Here is an 18319-nt window from a genome sequence, read left to right as displayed (position 1 = left end):
AGATATAGATATCGATCTATATATATAGATATAGATCTATATATATAGATATAGATCTATATATATATAGATATAGATATATTATATATATATATATATATATATATATATATATATATATATATATATATATATATATATATATATATATATATATATATATATATATATTTTTGTGTGTGTTAATAATTAGATTCTTTATTCTGTTAATATTTTGGAGCTTTATTCTGTCAGTTACAGTACTTGATTTCCTGTTGTTTAGTGGGTACATTTCCATCCCCTTTACTACATGATTTGATTAGTTTATATCTGATCATTCAAAAGTGAAAGCACAGTATTGCTGACTGAGCCTTCTTGTGGTAACTACTAGTGACATTTGCATATTAAACAGGAAAACCTTTCACATTCTGTGTGTTTCAGCGAGTAATAACAATAATAACGTTCAAGCACTGAAAACAATGTGCTAAATAGAGGCATATGCTTTATAATTGACAACAGATCACATTGCAATACGCCCCCCCCCCCCAAAAAAAAAAAAGAACTGTCATTTAAAAGCGGTGTCATCCTGGGTTCAAGTATGTAAACAACTATTACTAAAAAAAAATTCTGTCACTAAATTATTAATATGTATTATTTTGTTGGCATCCCTGAGCTCTTAAAACCTTTCAGTGCAGAGATCTCTAAATAGTCATAGGGTGATCATTGATAGATATTTTGCTATAGTCAACCTGTTCTAGAAGTCAGCAAAGCAGCTATTCTAGGTACATAGAGGGAATAATCAAGCTTGAAATATAAAAGTAATTTACACAAAAGGTAGCTGAGGCTGGAATGTGTTAAATTGAATTTAAAAATAAATATTGTGGCCATTCGGAGAAAAACCTATACTCAAAAGGTTATGCTTACTACCATTTTTAAGGTATGCTAACACTCAATATACTATACAAATTTTACAAGAGGAGTAAGACTTACACGCACCTCCAAATGTATCTTTAAAATACTATGGGATTGTCATTTAATTGCTTCCATAGCCTGACTTGATAATTGAAGCAAACACATATACCTTTGGTAAGTAACAATGTTTGTATATACAGTATCAGGGTGACTTACTAAGGGGATTTTATAGCACCTTGTGTATATATCTTGATTTCAGTCAACTTAGAAACATTATAAATAATATATGCAAATTATTCTCTAAATTTGATCAGAAATTATCAGAAGATAAGAAATCTAGGTTTGTGGAGCCAGTACAAAATGGCTCCTTGGTAAATGACTCCCTAAGTTTGCATACAGTTGTGTATGCATTTACAAATTCATCTTACTTAGCTGCCATACAATTTGGCTGTTTATGTTTAAGACAGATCAGTTGGTATAAAAAAAAACTGGTGGGCTAGAAAAAAAAGAATCTCAGAAGTCTTGATTTACTAATAGTATGGAGAAACTACATCTATGCAAACTCCATTGTGCTGTTTGCGTAACTCTATCTCCCATCATGCTTTGCTACTATATCCTAACTGTACTACAGTAACTATACATACTGAAGCACATTTATCAAAGTGAGAATTAGCCAGTTTGACTGCATTCCAGCCAGACTTCCTCTTCTCCTGTTTTTTTGCCTATTTAGTGACTATAGAGAGTCATATAAAAGCAACAAACTGAATGGTATTACGTGGGAGGATTTTTCTTTATTTTAATGAAAGCACCCTGTGGTCAAAAAAAAAACACTTTGGGAAATATTCAATTCAGCATCCAAAGTGCCAATGCATATTCTGTCGATAAACAATCTTTTTAATGTATACACATATATTTTTTTTTTTAGGAATATTTTCCTGTACTGTGTTTATATAAGTTACAGTTGAAAGGTTCCTTGGCCAAAATGTGTACTATTTATGGGATCAGCTATCCATTAAATGGTATCATATAGAACCTTTGTAACTTTTTATAAATACATTTGCTAAATGGGTCTTTATATATATATATATATATATATATATATATATATATATATATATATATATATATATATATATATATATATATATATATATATATATATATATATATATATATATATATATATATATATATCGGAAAATCCATATCCTTTAGATGATGACTATTTATTTTCACCTCTAAGGTGCCAATGCATAGGCTGTCAGTAAACAATCTTTATCATGTACACATATATATTATATATTTTTTAGGAATATTTACTGTACTATGTTTGCAATTGAAAGACTCCTTGGCCAAAAATGTGTACCTCTTACAGGATCAAATAGACATTAAATGATTACATTTATTATAAAGTAATGTGCTATAGGGGTCATTTAAGTAGCATCTGTGTCCTTTAAATGCAAAATATTCAATTCAGCATCCAAAGCGCCAATGCATAAGCTGTCAATAAACAATTCTTATAACGTAAAAACAAATATTATATTTTTGGAGGATCATTCTAGTATACTGTGTTTTTTATAAGCTACATTTGAAAGGCTAATTGGCAAAAAAAAAAATACTATTTATGGCATCAGCTAGATATGTTAAATGGTATCATATATAACTTTTATAACTTATTATAAAGTAATATGCTAAATGGGTCATTAAAGGAGTATCCCTTTCCATTAGATACTATTTAATTATGTATCTAAAGTGCCTATGCATACTTTGTTGATAAAGAATTCTCACAATGCATACACATATAATATTTTATTAGGATCATTTTACTATACTGTGTTTTCTAAGCTAGAATTGAAAGGCTTTTTGAGTGTACTATTTTATTTGGGATCAACTAGCCATTAAATTGTATCATATATAACTTCTGTAACTTATTATAAAAAATAAAAAATGCTAAAGGGTTATTTTTTTTTTCTTTGGAGGAACATCCCTGTGCAGTCCTAGATCATCAAGGTTTAGAAACTTGTTTTTGTGTTAATAATAATTGATACAAGTTCATAGGACAGCAAGCACTACAAAATGTATCCTTTTAAGGATATATGTAATACAAAAATAAATACATTTAATAAAAAAAATGACTAAATTGCCTCAGTAGTACCTGAGAATGGTTAAAAAAAAGGTAGCTTCTAAAAATGGGAAGTATGCATTGTTTATATAGAACCAGCAACATTCCATAGCTCTGTAAATACAAACAGTTGGACAGGTGAGTGACACATGACCTCACTGCTTTCATGCTTAGCTGAACACCTAGTAACTTTTTCAGCATCAAACATTTGCAGGGTTCTGTAACATATACTGCTGTGGTTTATTTAAACACCATGACCCCCCCCCCCTCCTCTTAACCTACTCTTCACAGTACTCTAACCACCATTTTCCAGGTGGGTTTGAAAAGGCAGATTTCAATGGTTTTGCCTCTGAACAGCAGTAAATATAAGAGGTCCTGTTTACTTTAATGGCTTAAGTATACCTTCCATTGTTTTGCATTGAAAATAGGTGCATTCTTGCTAAGCAATGTGTGACAAAATATTGATATTTGTCACTGTAGTGGGAGCACTTGGCCTTTGAAGAGCAGTCATTCTATTGAAGGGACTAAAGTGTGTGTATGGAGCACAACTGATCATGTAAGCTGTGCTTTACAAAACCCTACAAAGGATACATAGAGAAGGTGAAATACTAAATCATACTAAGTAAATAACGCGCTTTTTGCAATTACTCGTGCATTCCTGCCTATAGGATTTTACAAACTCTTTATTTTTCAGCATTAACTTGTGACAGCTATTAGGAAATCAGCTGTCATTTATAACCTGTGCAAATGCTTTCTTGTCTCTCTTGTGCCTATTTTTTTCTTTTTTTTTTAGTCTCACTGCTGCACAAGTAGTAAAGAATTTAGTTGAAGAAAGGAGTGGGAAGGACTTAAATAATCTCATGTCAATCAGGTATTTATCATCATGTATTTGCAGCTCAGAGGTGCACAAGACTCAGGCCTTATCCTACAAGTGACAGTTCATTGCTGAGATGTGGGAGGCCTTTTTAGAAAAGTACACTGAGCCCATGGTAAGCCTGTTTCCTGTACTCTAGCAGCACACTCACCACCTTACAACTGCTTTTCCAGAGAACATAGTCTTTGTCACTTTACAAATGTCACAAGGCATCTAGATCTTATACAAAACAGCATGCCAACCATCCACAGCACCCACAGCTTTGATTTTAGTTTTTATGTTTGTATAATCTGGGAATAAAACAGATTTTTTTTTATTTATTTGTTTGTAGGGGTTGGAGTTTATTTATGGGTGACTAGAGCTGAGACTTTTTGTATACCTGAGCTTGGCGTTTTTCTACAGCACAGCTTATGTGGGTGAGAGAAACCAGGCTGACCTAGTTCTCCATGCAGCAGCTCGCTGATGGGCTGGTGAGGGCATTCAACCAGGCTGCCGAGTCTCAGTGACAGTTCGCTGCTCTAACGGCTCAACATCACCCAGCTTCATACACACTCACATCAATCATTCCATTCTCTCCGGATCATTATTATTTATATTTAAAAAAAAAAATCCGATGTATCGCTTTTTGCTGTTTGCATTTAAATAAGGCAGCTGGGTATTTTTTTTTATAATTTACGCAGCACTAAAAAAAAAATGTCAGTTGAGCAGTCTTCATATAGGAATATTAATGAATCAGTTGTGCAGATAAGGATCTGTAGTTAGATCATGCTGAAAGCAGTAGTACCACAGATCCCAGTGACTTGCATGTGATCATGATGGGGGCAGAATGCATAAGCTGGCAGGCTGTATTTGTGGCATGGCTTTCCACACTGGCACAGTCCTGTGGGGCAGAATGCATAAGCTGGCAGGCTGTATATGTGGCATGGCTTTCCACACTGGCACAGTCCTGTGGGGCAGAATGCATAAGCTGGCAGTCTGTATATGTGGCATGGCTTTCCACACTGGCACAGTCCTGTGGGGCAGAATGCATAAGCTGGCAGGCTGTATATGTGGCATGGCTTTCCACACTGGCACAGTCCTGTGGGGCAGAATACATAAGCTGGCAGGCTGTATATGTGGCACAGTCCTGTGGGGCAGAATGCATAAGCTGGCAGGCTGTATATGTGGCATGGCTTTCCACACTGGCACAGTCCCGTGGGGCAGAATGCATAAGCTGGCAGGCTGTATATGTGGCATGGCTTTCCACACTGGCACAGTCCTGTGGGTGTATCTGAACCCCTGTCCCCGGCCCTGTGTGCAGCGCAGGCAGATCCTCTCTATTCTGGTCAGCCTGACCACATCCGGACCCTATTAAACTTCTTGGCGCTGGATAAACAATGAAACTGTCGCGTGCAGCAGTCTGAAAATAATTGGATTAACTCAAACGTATCAACTAAATAGAGACAGTCCCGGCCCAGACAAGCAAAGCAAATGTTACCCTGGAAAACCCCCCCTCTAAAAACACATCTCATCCCAGGCCAGGGCCTGACACTGGTACTTTTCTGGATTCCTCATCTCCTATTTCACACACAGGGCAAACCTCAGCTTGGATGCCAGCTATTCTGCTGGGACAAACGTCTGTGCAAATCTATTTTTATATTTTATATTATAATAAAAAAAATACATTGGTCCATAAGCTCTATTATTCTCTGCTTCACATCCCTTAAATGCCATTTATTCCCAAAGCTCTGCTGGGACAAACGTATGTGCAAATCTATTTTTATATTTTATATATCATTGTATAATAATGAGTACATTGATCCATAAGCTATAGTCATTTCTGTGGCTGCCCCCAGCTTCACACCCCTTAAATGCCATTTATTCCTAAAGCTCTGCTGGGACAAACGTATGTGCAAATCTATTTTTATATTTTATATATCATTTTATAATAATAAAATAATGAGTACATTGATGCATAAGCTATAGTCATTTCTGGGGCTGCCCCCAGCTTCACACCTCTTAAATGCCATGTGTTCCCAAAGATCTGCTGGGACAAGCGTCTGTGCAGGTCTATATTATATCATATTATAAAAAAATATGATAATTAGTACATTTATACATAAGCTATTTTTATTTTCTTCACACCTCTTAAATGCTATGTATTCCTAAAGATCTGCTGGGACAAAATCGATGCAATTCTGTATATTATATTATATTATATTATATTATAATAAGATAGTAATTTGTACATTGATCCATAAGCTATATTCATTTCTGGGGCTGCCCCCAGCTTCACACCCCTCAAATATTACATATTCCTAAAGATCTGCTGGGACAAATATCTATGCAAGTCTATATTATATTTTATATTATAATAATTAGTACATTGATCCATGGGTTATATTAATTGTTGAGGCTGCCCCCAGCTTTACACCCCTAAAATGGCTTGTGTTCCTAAAGAGCTGCTGGGACAAAATAGATGCAATTCTATATATTATATTATAATAAGATAGTAATTAGCACATTGATCCATAAGCTATATTCATTTCTGGGGCTGCCCCCAGATTCACACCCCTCAAATATTACATATTCCTAAAGACCTGCTAGGACAAAAATCTATGCAAGTCTATATTATATTTTATATTATAATAATTAGTACATTGATCCATGGGTTACATTAATTGTTGAGGCTGCCCCCAGCTTTGCACCCCTAAAATGGCTTGTGTTCCTAAAGAGCTGCTGGGACAAACGTCTATGCAAGTCTATATTATATGTTATATATTATATTTTACTATATTAATTATTACATAAATCCATGAGTTGTATTATTTTTGAGGCTGCCCCCACTTGTATACCCCTAAAATGGCATGTGTTCCTAAAGATCTGCTGGGACAAACGTCTGGGCCTCCCCTACCTTCCCACCCTTCTAATGACAGCTATCCCTAAAGATCTGATGGGCATAAGGTCTGTGAAATTATATATTGTATACAAATATATATTATATATAGATATATAGATCTATATATCTAAAGATCTATAGATATATAGATATATAGATCTATTTATATATCTATATCTATACATCTATACATATAGATGGATAGATAGATAGATAGATAGATAGATAGATAGATAGATAGATAGATAGATAGATAGATAGATAGATAGATAGATAGATAGATAGATAGATAGATATGTAGATAGATAGATAGATAGATAGATAGATAGATATATAGATAGATAGATAGATAGATAGATAGATAGATAGATAGATAGATAGATAGATAGATAGATAGATAGATAGAGATCTATATATAGATATATAGATCTATATCTATATATAGATATCATATAGATATTAAATTAGCACCTTGACCCATGGTATATATTACCTAATATTTATATAATTATTTGTCACATTGACCCATAGTATATATTTTTGTATCCCTTTAACACAGTACTGACTCCTAACTGTATGTTGGGCCTGGAAGATAATTGATTAAATATGATCATTTTTTTTCTGAACCCCCAAATCCTGTGCTAGCTTCATCCATCTAATCATAACCTAATCTTTTTGCCTCCTTTTTGATTTTGGAAGCACCCGAAATGATGCCAATGAATAAATGATCATGCAGCAGAGGGTTTTACATAATCAGACCACATCTCAAGGCTTGAATTTTGGAAGGCACACATAAACCGATATAAATTGGCTTTGTAGGAGACTCCTACCTGTACTCGATCGTGTTTTGGGCCTTGACTTGCATTGGAAGCTGGTCGGAGATCCCCCCATGAGGTTTGGGGGGAAGAGGCCAGCGCCGTACTCATATGACTGGTAGTTGGAGATGTGGTGGGCTGAAGAGACCCCTCCAAGGGATCTAGCATGAGAAGACTCTAGTTTCATGGAGTCGGGGGACACATGGTACTTGATACACTCCTTGTCTTCCTGGCGGCTGGAGGCACCTGAGCCAGTGGTGGATATGGAGGGGTCCGGGGAGACATCTTTGGGGGGAGTTGGAGGGAAGTTGAAGAGGGGGCTGGAGTGTCCAGGGACCAGGGATGAAGAAGACGCTGGGGGGTACACAGACAGAGGTCCAGGGCTGTGGGTCTTGGAGAAGGGTGGCAGGTTCCATGGGGATGCTGCATGGCTTCCACCTATACCCTTATTGCTATGATCCAACCAGGGGTGCAGGATAGGGGTGCGGCACACTTGACCTAAAAAAAAAAAGACAGTCAAATAGTGAGACTTTGATCACTGAAAACTTTTTTACCGAGTTTAAAATGTATATGTGCCTTGGATTAGATAAGTGATCAATAAAAAGCAAGGACAGGTGACATTTTTATGTAGTAATATCTACAGATCCTGATACAATAATGGACTAAATAAAGAAATTGTATAAAGTACTGTATTAATGTGTATTATAAGTGATGGCTAGCTAAAGTTTGACACACTATTGACAACCACACGGATCCCCATATAAAGCAAACACTACAATACAACAAAACGATATTGTCACAGAGTAATGTTATTTATATGAAATAATCGGGACCCTCATACACTACACAGGACTGCGCTCCAATCATATAGTGGCTGGGGACATGTGGATCTATGGGAAGTGTATACGGGGGATCTAGTGGTGGGATCAGAAATTATTGGTTATTGTAGTGTCAAAACATTCTACCAGGTATGAAAAGGCAGCAGAGGAAGAGGAGGTGGTTAGAGCTAGACACTCATACCAGAGCAGGAAACTGTTCAGAAATAGTGTGAAAATACTAGATCACACTTTGTTTTTACAAAGAACTTCTAGACTCTACTATAGTCTCTGTGCGGCTCAGCGATCCCCTTCTGCTGAGATCAGGAGAGATCGATCAGCTTGGGGGCACATCGCACATCATTCCAAATATCTCATAGAGAAACCATGCTGCCAACTTCCAGCATTGTGATTGTCATTTCTACTGTATTAAACTATATAGTAGCTATAGCATGTATAAAGTCGTTTAAAGTATATAAAAAGCAGTATAAAGCATTTACTATACAGTGTATCATATGTAAAAAGTAGTATAAAAGTATATACTATACAGTATATAGTATGTAAAAAGTAGTATATAGTATAAAGTATATACTATACAGTATATAGTATGTATAAAGAAATATAAAGTAGTATAAATTATAAACTATACAGTATATAGTATATATAAAGAAGTATAAAGTATTTACTAACAGTATATAGTATGTATAAAGAAGTATATGTTATACAGTATATACTATGTAAAAAGTAGTATATATTATAAGGTATATATATGTGCAAAGTAGTATAACATATAAACTATAGTATGTAAAAAGTAGTATATAGTATGTATAAAGTAGTAGTATGCATTAAGCAGTATATAGTATGTATAAAGCAGTATAAAGTATATACTATATATAAATTAGTATATAGTATAAGGTACATATGTATTAAGCAGCATATAGTATGAAGTACATAATATGCATAAAGTAGTATGTAGTATATATAGTTTGTATAAAGTAGCATATAGTATAAGATATATAGTATGCATTAGGCAGCATATAATATAAAGTACATAGTATGCAGAAAGTACTATACTGTATATAGTTTGTATAAAGTAGTATATAGTATATAAAGTTAGTTTGAATAAAATAGCATTCATTAAGCAGCATATAGTGTAAAGCACATAGTATGCATAAAGTAGTATATAGCATATATAGTTTGTATAAAGTAGTATATAGCATATATAGTTTGTATAAAGTAGTATATAGCATAAATAGTTTGTATAAAGTAGTATATAGCATAAATAGTTTGTATAAAGTAGTATATAGCATATATAGTATGTATAAAGTAGTATATAGCATAAATAGTTTGTATAAAGTAGTATATAGCATATATAGTATGTATAAAGTAGTATATAGCATATATAGTATGTATAAAGTAGTATATAGCATATATAGTATGTATAAAGTAGTATATAGCATATATAGTTTGTATAAAGTAGTATATAGCATATATAGTTTGTATAAAGTAGTATATAGTATAAATTCACCATGTTCCGAATGCATGCAGTAAAACAATATAGAAATAGAGTTTTGACCACTGTTATTTTGTAATATATATATATAAATATAAATATATATACCAGAGGACACATGTTGTATTTTTATAAAGTTTCACTGCTTGAATCTGGGATCAATGTAACTAAATAAAAGAAAGGTATCAGTGCATAATATACAAAGGAGGGTTCAATCCACATAGCTAATAATAGACCATAATAAAGCATAAAAAAGTGACAGTTATTTTTAGGTGTGTCCAATCGGATCTAAAAATTGCAGTCACTGTGCTTAAATAAGAACCTTAAAGCCGACCATACACTATCCAATCTGGATGTACAATGTCCTTTGTATCTACCGTCACTTAGGTAATGTGGAGGCTTCTGGGACCGGATAGAAATGAAGTGGGTTGCACAGGTTATAGTTTTGGTACATTTTTTTAAGATTGTACAATCAGATTGCAGTATGTATGGCCACCCTTGAGTTTTGTGATCGAAGAGTTGTCTAGGTGGTAGGTAGGTGACACTTACTGTGGTGGGTGGCCGTGTGGTACCTCTGGACTGGTCTCATGGAGTTGCCATAGAAGGAGGGGACATGGTTGCCTTGGCCATCGATGTTAAAGAGTACATCCACCTCCTCGGACAGGGGGTACTGGGAGTGCTCCACATAGGAGTGGCTGAGTGCCGGATGATGGGAGTCGTGGTGCTGTCCATTGAGTACTGCAGGGTGAAGGTGATTCCCGACCCAGCGAGGCTGGTCTCCTGCTGGGACATCCATTGCCGACAATCGCACTCTAATCGCTTCTCACTTGTCCACACAGCCAGGAGAAAGTCCAATGCAAAATAGGAAAAATGGAGCAATCAAAAAAAAGAAAAAACAAAAAACAGATCCACAGAAGTCTGCTACCTGCGATGGAAAGAAAACAGCAACTTTAGAATGACTTTTAGAAAAGTTGCAACAACAACAAAAAAATAAAAAGTGTCGCTTGGAATGAATGGCCGATCGGATCAGGTGTGCAGGAGAGCGATCGGGTGTGCCGGAGAGATCAGCGATCAGACTCCCCTCCTTGTGAGGTGAGGGTCCCAGGAAAAGTTGTGTACCTCCACCCTGAGGACCTCCTAGAGTCTCACACTACAAAGCAGCAGGGAAGGGCTATGTGATCCAAGGAAACGACTTCAAACTGCTGATCGGATCTCCTCTTTTCTCTCCCTCTCTCTCTCTTATTTTTTTTTTTTTTTTTTTTTTACAGTGAAGGCATTCTTTCTGAAAGGAGCAGGATGGCGCCAGGCGGCTCAATGATCGCAGACAGCTGTGGCGAGACGCAACTTAAGGAGGTTCCACTGTCATCAGTGTGGGGGGCGGGGCCTGTCACTGAGGAGGGAGGGAATAGGACACTACGCAGCACCCCGCCCCGCCCACTCAACCCGTCCGCCACGCCCCTCTAATGTGTCTGTCAGCTATGGGGCTACAGTGTGGCTTCTCCCATAGGAGATCGGTGTATGGGGCAGGCTGATCGCACATAGACGGGACGATACCGACACTGTCTGTGCATGGCAGGGACCAGCCAATGAAAAGTTACTGATACAATACACGATCACAGCTCGCCCTTTACTAACACCATGGATGGGGGACTAGAACTATGTATAGAACTGAGCCAAGTGACAGAAAGGCCATTATGTGTCACCGACACCGAATGGCCGGGACTACACCGCTACAAGTGGACGAGAGGGCCGGGGACAGCGAGCTGACCTCTGATTGGCTGCACAGCCTGAGCCCTCCGGTCCCCTGAGTCACTGCATCCCCTAGCGGTACACAGAGGAAATACACCGACACCGAGCAACTACGGCTATTGGGTGTCCCCTCTACTACTGGCACTGTCCTGTGTCACACACCGATCAATCACCGATATATTGGGGATAGATCATCGATTATAGATACATGAATAGCATGAATGGATGTGTGGATAGAAAAATATATATGCTGATACAAATATAGATTGACAGATAGATACAAATACAGCAGATAGATACATATACATACATTGGTTGATAAGTAAATAGATAATAGATGCATAAACTGGCAAATAAATAATAAATATATTGATAGAAAGATAGATAATCACATTTATAAAAAGATAGATACATAGAGAGTGATTGATAAATAGATAGATATAGATAAATTGATAGATAGATAGATAGAGAGATAGATAGATAGATAGATAGATAGATATATAGATAGATAGATAGATAGATAGATAGATAGATAGATAGATAGATAGATAGATAGATAGATAGATAGATAGATAGATAGATAGATAGATAGATAGATAAATTGGCAGAAAGATAGATAGATAGATAGATAGATAGATAGATAGATAGATAGATAGATAGATAGATAGATAGATAGATAGATAGATCATATATATATATATATATATATATATATATATATATATATATATATATATATGTGTGTGTGTGTGTGTGTGTGTGTGTGTGTATATATTGATACTCTACAAATAGATAAAGAATAGATATGTTGAAAAATTACAGAGACAGGCAAATAAATAAAAGATATACTGAAAGATATATATACACACTTATAAAAAGATAGATAGATAGAAATATGGAATATAGATACATAAATAGACAGATAAATAATAGATCGATTGACGATAGGTAGAGAGAGTACAATGGGTAGACAGAGGTAATTGATCCATAGATAATTTATTATATATATATAGGTATATATGTAGAATAATACAGCACTGGGTGAAGTTGCTGAGCATTTTCTATACTGTTCGATCCGTGGTGCCGGTACTCCCATCGATAGTGATCACCCCGCTTATTCTGTATTTGGAGATTTTAACCTTGTAATCTCCCTGCCATTGGACACTAGGGGGGTTTAATTTCCGATCGGTATTGTATTGATCATCATTCATATACCGGCAGGGACAGTTAATGAGAGGATTCCAGGAGCTGTGATCTGTATATCATTCAATTCTCTTCATCCAATCAGCTTCTGGAGAATTACAACAAAGACCCCCCCCCCCCCTCCTTCCTCCTAACCCTACTGGAGAGAACAGGGACATGGAAATTATAAATGTATCTGATGGTGGATTATTTTGGACTTCCCATGTTTGCGTATATTCTATCTACAACATATTTAGTATATGTGTGTGTGTGCGTATAGATAGATAGATAGATAGATAGATAGATAGATAGATAGATAGATAGATAGATAGATAGATAGATAGATAGATAGATAGATATAGATATATAGATATAGATATATAGATATATAGATATAGATATATATAGATAGATAGATAGAAAGATAGATAGATACACATCATTTGTAGCATCCAGACAGTGATTGTGTGACATTGCAATGCATATTAGGTGTAATATTCAGCGATGCCGATTGCTATTGCTTTGTGCGTACAATGCATGAGGCCGTGTCGGCCCCGTCAGGTACACAACAGCAAACACAACACATCGCTCAGGGATTTAAACTCAGCAGCGATGAAGAGCTCACACTCTATTATATTCTACAACAATATCTTTATACATAATGGATCTTCCGACCTTATCCAGGTATGATGGGCTCCCAGTGTCCCACCAATAATGAAGTGAGCCCCAGGGATCAGCATAGATGAAGCCAGATCGGAGTGATCCCAGTGTGATCCGCTTGCATTGTCCTGGGAAGTTGCTCTTTGATGATCTGCATTGCCCGGGCACTGGCCAGCCTGACCGACGCCAGGAATCGTGACGTCACAGTCCGAATAAACTGCCAGGAAATGAAGCCTTACAGGAGCATGGGCCAGAGGATTGCCAGGACTGACGCTGATCCAGGACAGGGTGTAGAGCACCACAAGTCCCAGCATGGACTTCTATCAATCACTGAAAGTTATACTCGATGAATGTATTCTCCTGCCCAATTAAGGGTACTAAGGCAGCTGTAGATCATTCATTGTCTTCCTGACATATCAGTGATCTGCAGATACCATCAGGTGTGTTGTGGTGGCACACATCTGCACATCAGTGACTATATATCATTTATAGTAGCTGTCTTGTGTCACAATGCTGTATGTATTTGTGACAGTACTAATTGACCTGTGAGTCAGAGGAGCTTTGTGATTCACTAATAACTCTTGTCGCACAGATCCCTAAATCCCAACCAGTTTTCTGCCTGTCAGTCTTTGGTGTGCCTCCAGGCCATCTATCTGATTGCTTACCTAAGAATTCCTGAGGACAACGCTAATATTTTCACTGCAGACCTATACAATTATAATACAGTCATTACAAAAATAAAAACAATGCAATTCTGCTACAACGAATCTCCTTATTATTCTTACTGATAACAATGTATCATCTGGTGCTCCTCAATGATCGTTATAGAGCAGTTATGTATCTTCTGATCTGCCTAGAGGAGAGCCAGGAAAACAATGGCTGACTACAATGTGTCTTTCTTATAATGGAGTGAATGTATGGGTTGGTTCGAGGTTATCTCTCCAGAGACTATGCTGAATGCTGGTCAGTAAAGTGGATTTCATTTACATGAGTATATAATCAAGAGATCACAATGAATAGGAAGGGCGACTGAGATGAGCCTGTGACAGCCGCCCAGATCTCAGATAAGATAGGCGCAGACAGCACTGCCCTGTACTTGTATGGGGAGATCCATCCATCTGATGGGCACATTGATCACTGAAACACCCCAGAAGCTCCCAATTGACAGCACAGTGACCACTGAAAACACCCCAGAAGCTCCCAATTTCACAGCACAGTGACCACTGAAAACACCCCAGAAGCTCCCAAAGGACAGCACATACCATCCATACCCTTAGCATTGTCCTGGGGTACACGATGATCCTCTAGCAGTAATTTTTCCAAACTAGAATTTTCCACTTTTAAACGTTGATATATTAGTAGTTATGTCTTGATTATTTGTAATAAATTTCTACATTTTTATGACCTAGTTGTCACCATTACTTTTGGTTGCCCTAAAAATCCCACCTCGTTTAGAGGTATCCATTTTTTTCATTGATATAGGGATGTTGGCAACATCATGCCCTCATACATGAGCCAAAACTTTTCAAGGACAGCACATTGACTAATGAACCCACTCCAGCAGTTCCCAGTTCACAGCACAGTGACCACCGAACCCCACTCCAGAAATTTCCAGTTGACAGCACACTGAACTCACCCCAGAAGCTTCCAGTTGACAGCACAGTGACCACTAAACCCACTCCAGAAGTTCCCAGTTGACCATTAAACCCACTCCAGAAGTTCCCAGTTAACCATTAAACCCACTCCAGAAGTTCCCAGTTGACCACTAAACCCACTCCAGAAGTTCCCAGTTGACCATTAAACCCACTCCAGAAGTTCCCAGTTGACCATTAAACCCACTCCAGAAGTTCCCAGTTGACAGCACAGTGACCACTCAACTCACCTCACAACAGCTCCCTAATTGACAGCTCATCACTAATACCAGACCACTAAACCCACTCCAAAAGCTCCCAGTTGACAGCACAGTGACCACTAAACCCAATCCAGAAGTTCCTAGTTGACATCACAGTAACCACTGAAGCTACCCCCCAACAGCTCCCTAATTGACAGCTCATCACTAACACCAGACCACTAAACCCACTCCAGAAGTTCCCAGTTGACCACTAAAACCAACTTCAGAAGTTCCCAGTTGACCACTAACCCCACTCCAGAAGCTCCCAGTTGACAGCACAGTGACCACTAAACCCACTCCAAAAGTTCCCAGTTGACAGCACAGTGACCACTCAACTCACCCCCCCCCCCCTCAACAGCTCCCTAATTGACAGCTCATCACTAATACCAGACCACTAAACCCACTCCAGAAGTTCCCAGTTGACCACTAAACCCACTCCAGAAGTTCCCAGTTGACCACTAAAACCCACTTCAGAAGTTCCCAGTTGACCACTAAACCCACTCCAGAAGCTCCCAGTTGACAGCACAGTGACCACTAAAACCACTCCAAAAGTTCCCAGTTGACAGCACAGTGACCACTCAACTCACCCCCCCCCCCAACAGCCCCCTAGTTGACAGCTTTTCACTAATACCAGACCACTAAACCCACTCCAGAAGTTCCCAGTTGACCACTAAACCCACTCCAGAAGTTCCCAGTTGACCACTAAACCCACTTCAGAAGCTCCCAGTTGACAGCACAGTGACTACTCAACTCACTCCCCCAACAGCTCCCTAATTGACAGCTCATCACTAATACCAGACCACTAAACCCACTCCAGAAGTTCCCAGTTGACCACTAAACCCACTCCAGAAGTTCCCAGTTGACCACTAAACCCACTTCAGAAGCTCCCAGTTGACAGCACAGTGACCACTCAACTCACCCCCCAACAGCTCCCTAATTGACAGCTCATCACTAATAGGCCTTTTTGTTTGCCCAATTAACTAAAACAATGGTGGAGATAAAAGGCGTCTAATTTGGGTTTGAAATGAAGGGACCTGCCACTGATTGTGTTCCTTTTCAAGCTGAGAGACCTTCAGGATAATAAAAGAAGTACAGATATCGCCTACAGAGGCCTTTGGGATAACATGGCAGGACAGAGACATGGGTGAATCAGAAGCTGGAGGGGGTTATGTCTTACAGATCGTTCTGATATACCACCCAAGGAGCCAGCTCTGCCTCCAGCTCTGAACATTTCACTCACACGTCACTTTGAATCAAAGGGACACAGTCCAAGGCTCATTCCAGGGCTCAGGTACAGATCTGACAATGGGAATATGGGACTGGCAGAGCATGGAGTGACCTCTGATAGAAAAAGGTCACCTATACTGCTGGCCAGTGGCTAGTTGTGTGCGGAGGGTTTACAATTACAATATCTGTAATTTACTAAAATAGTTCATAATCTTAGCACTCTGGGCTTGATTTATTAAATTGCTCACTTTGCAATGGAGGTTGCGCTTTGCAAGGGAATTTTCCCCAGAGTTTAGTGAATGTGGTGACTCCTGCTGAATCCCATCACTCAATCACAGGCAACCCCCCCCCCCCCCCATGTAATTGGGTATTATTTGCAAAGTGAAATGTCACCACAGTCACTAAGCACTTTGCAAGGAAATGTTCAATTTGTAAGGGAAATTTCTCTTAGCTTAGTAAATTTCATTTGTTAGGTCAATGTACAAGAAAGGTATATTTTAGCTTGCATCTAGTTGGATGATGGAAGTAAGCACAGCTTCTCCATCTTTCTTTAAACTAAGGCAAAGTTACCTTAGCTTATTTGCCTTTAACAAATCAACCCCAATAAATTGTGAACATTTTGACATTCATATTTATTTTCCAACCCATTTGAAAAGTAAATCCCTGTATTCTTATGTAATCTGCACATGATCAGATTGGTGAAGCGAATATTGACACCACTTATTGTGTGAGTATTCTAAACTCCTTTAGTAAATCGGCCCAATGAGCACTTGACAATGGGGAACATTGATGAAGCCCACACGGTTATCTTGCTGTATAGCCAGGAAATGAAAATGACATCACACTTACGTCATGTATTCTTAAGGAGCGATAACCTGATTGTCGCTGATAGCTCCCAAGCCTTTTAATATGGGAATAATGAAGAGCAGTAGTTGGATTCCATATCAGGGGGGTCAGCAACGTCCAGGAAATGGGCAGAAAATGTTAATGGAAACAATGGAGCCCCCCCAAATCTGGAGGGTTTCCATTCTCTTTTGAAGTGGCTGAAGTGAGGCCACACCTGGTCCCAATTTCTGTGTGTCCTCCTCTGCTTGGGGGCTGGAGAAGAAGCCCCTTCAATAGCGATCATGCCTGGATTAGGTTACATTAGGTTGGGGTTTGATTGAACAGGGTCCTATGGTAGTACAGGTAAAGCTGTATAAACAGCCCAAGGCTGAATCTCCTAGGGTTAGACAGAGGACACGGCCCAGGGCACAGCTCACAATACTAGAACTATGTAAAACAACTTCTGTTCAGCCTACATGGGAGAAGAGAGGAGGATTGTGGATGGGGCTGGATGGCCAGAGTGGGGGAAATGCTGATCTGATTGCAGGGCTCCAGCAAAGTCTGTTTGCCTTTAGTACTGCATGCCTAGCCCTGGGTGGCTTACTGAGCTGGAGTACTGTAAAAGCAGGCAGATGATTAAGGCAGCCAATCAGATTGCAGCTTTCATTCTCAGCTCATCACACACCTTACAATCTGATTGTACAATCTGCTTTGGATCTGCCAACAATGATGTAGTGCAAGTGCTTGTCTGATTGGTTACAAAGGGATTGGATAGATTAAGCAGATCTCCATATTGCATAGCTTTAGTAAATCAACTGGCCATACACTAGGGGTGTCAAACTGGCGGCCCTCCAGCTGTTGTGGAAGCACAAATCCC

The 18319-nt window shown here is 38.2% G+C and overlaps 1 protein-coding gene across 4 annotated transcripts in view; it reads right to left on the bottom strand.

Annotated features, from left to right (window-relative positions):
* GATA3 (GATA binding protein 3) overlaps window positions 1-18319 on the bottom strand; it is a 49144-nt gene that overhangs the window by 24555 nt on the left and 6270 nt on the right. The window contains exons 3-4 of one of the 4 annotated variants that reach the window (XM_040343354.1): window positions 10458-10833; window positions 7596-8078 (exon numbers count right to left, since the gene is read on the bottom strand). In XM_040343354.1, the coding sequence (XP_040199288.1) occupies window positions 7596-8078; window positions 10458-10704 (730 nt within the window). In that variant the 5' untranslated portion in view covers window positions 10705-10833. Of the gene's footprint in view, window positions 1-7595; window positions 8079-10457; window positions 11216-18319 lie in introns of those variants that run through there. The other 3 variants (XM_040343356.1, XM_040343355.1, XM_040343353.1) reach the window with 3 other exon arrangements.

Source organism: Rana temporaria, chromosome 3, assembly GCF_905171775.1.
Source record: "Rana temporaria chromosome 3, aRanTem1.1, whole genome shotgun sequence".
NCBI classification, from domain to species: Eukaryota; Metazoa; Chordata; class Amphibia; order Anura; family Ranidae; genus Rana; species Rana temporaria.
Note: the sequence above shows the minus strand (reverse complement) of the source record. Positions and strands in the feature narration are given on the sequence as shown.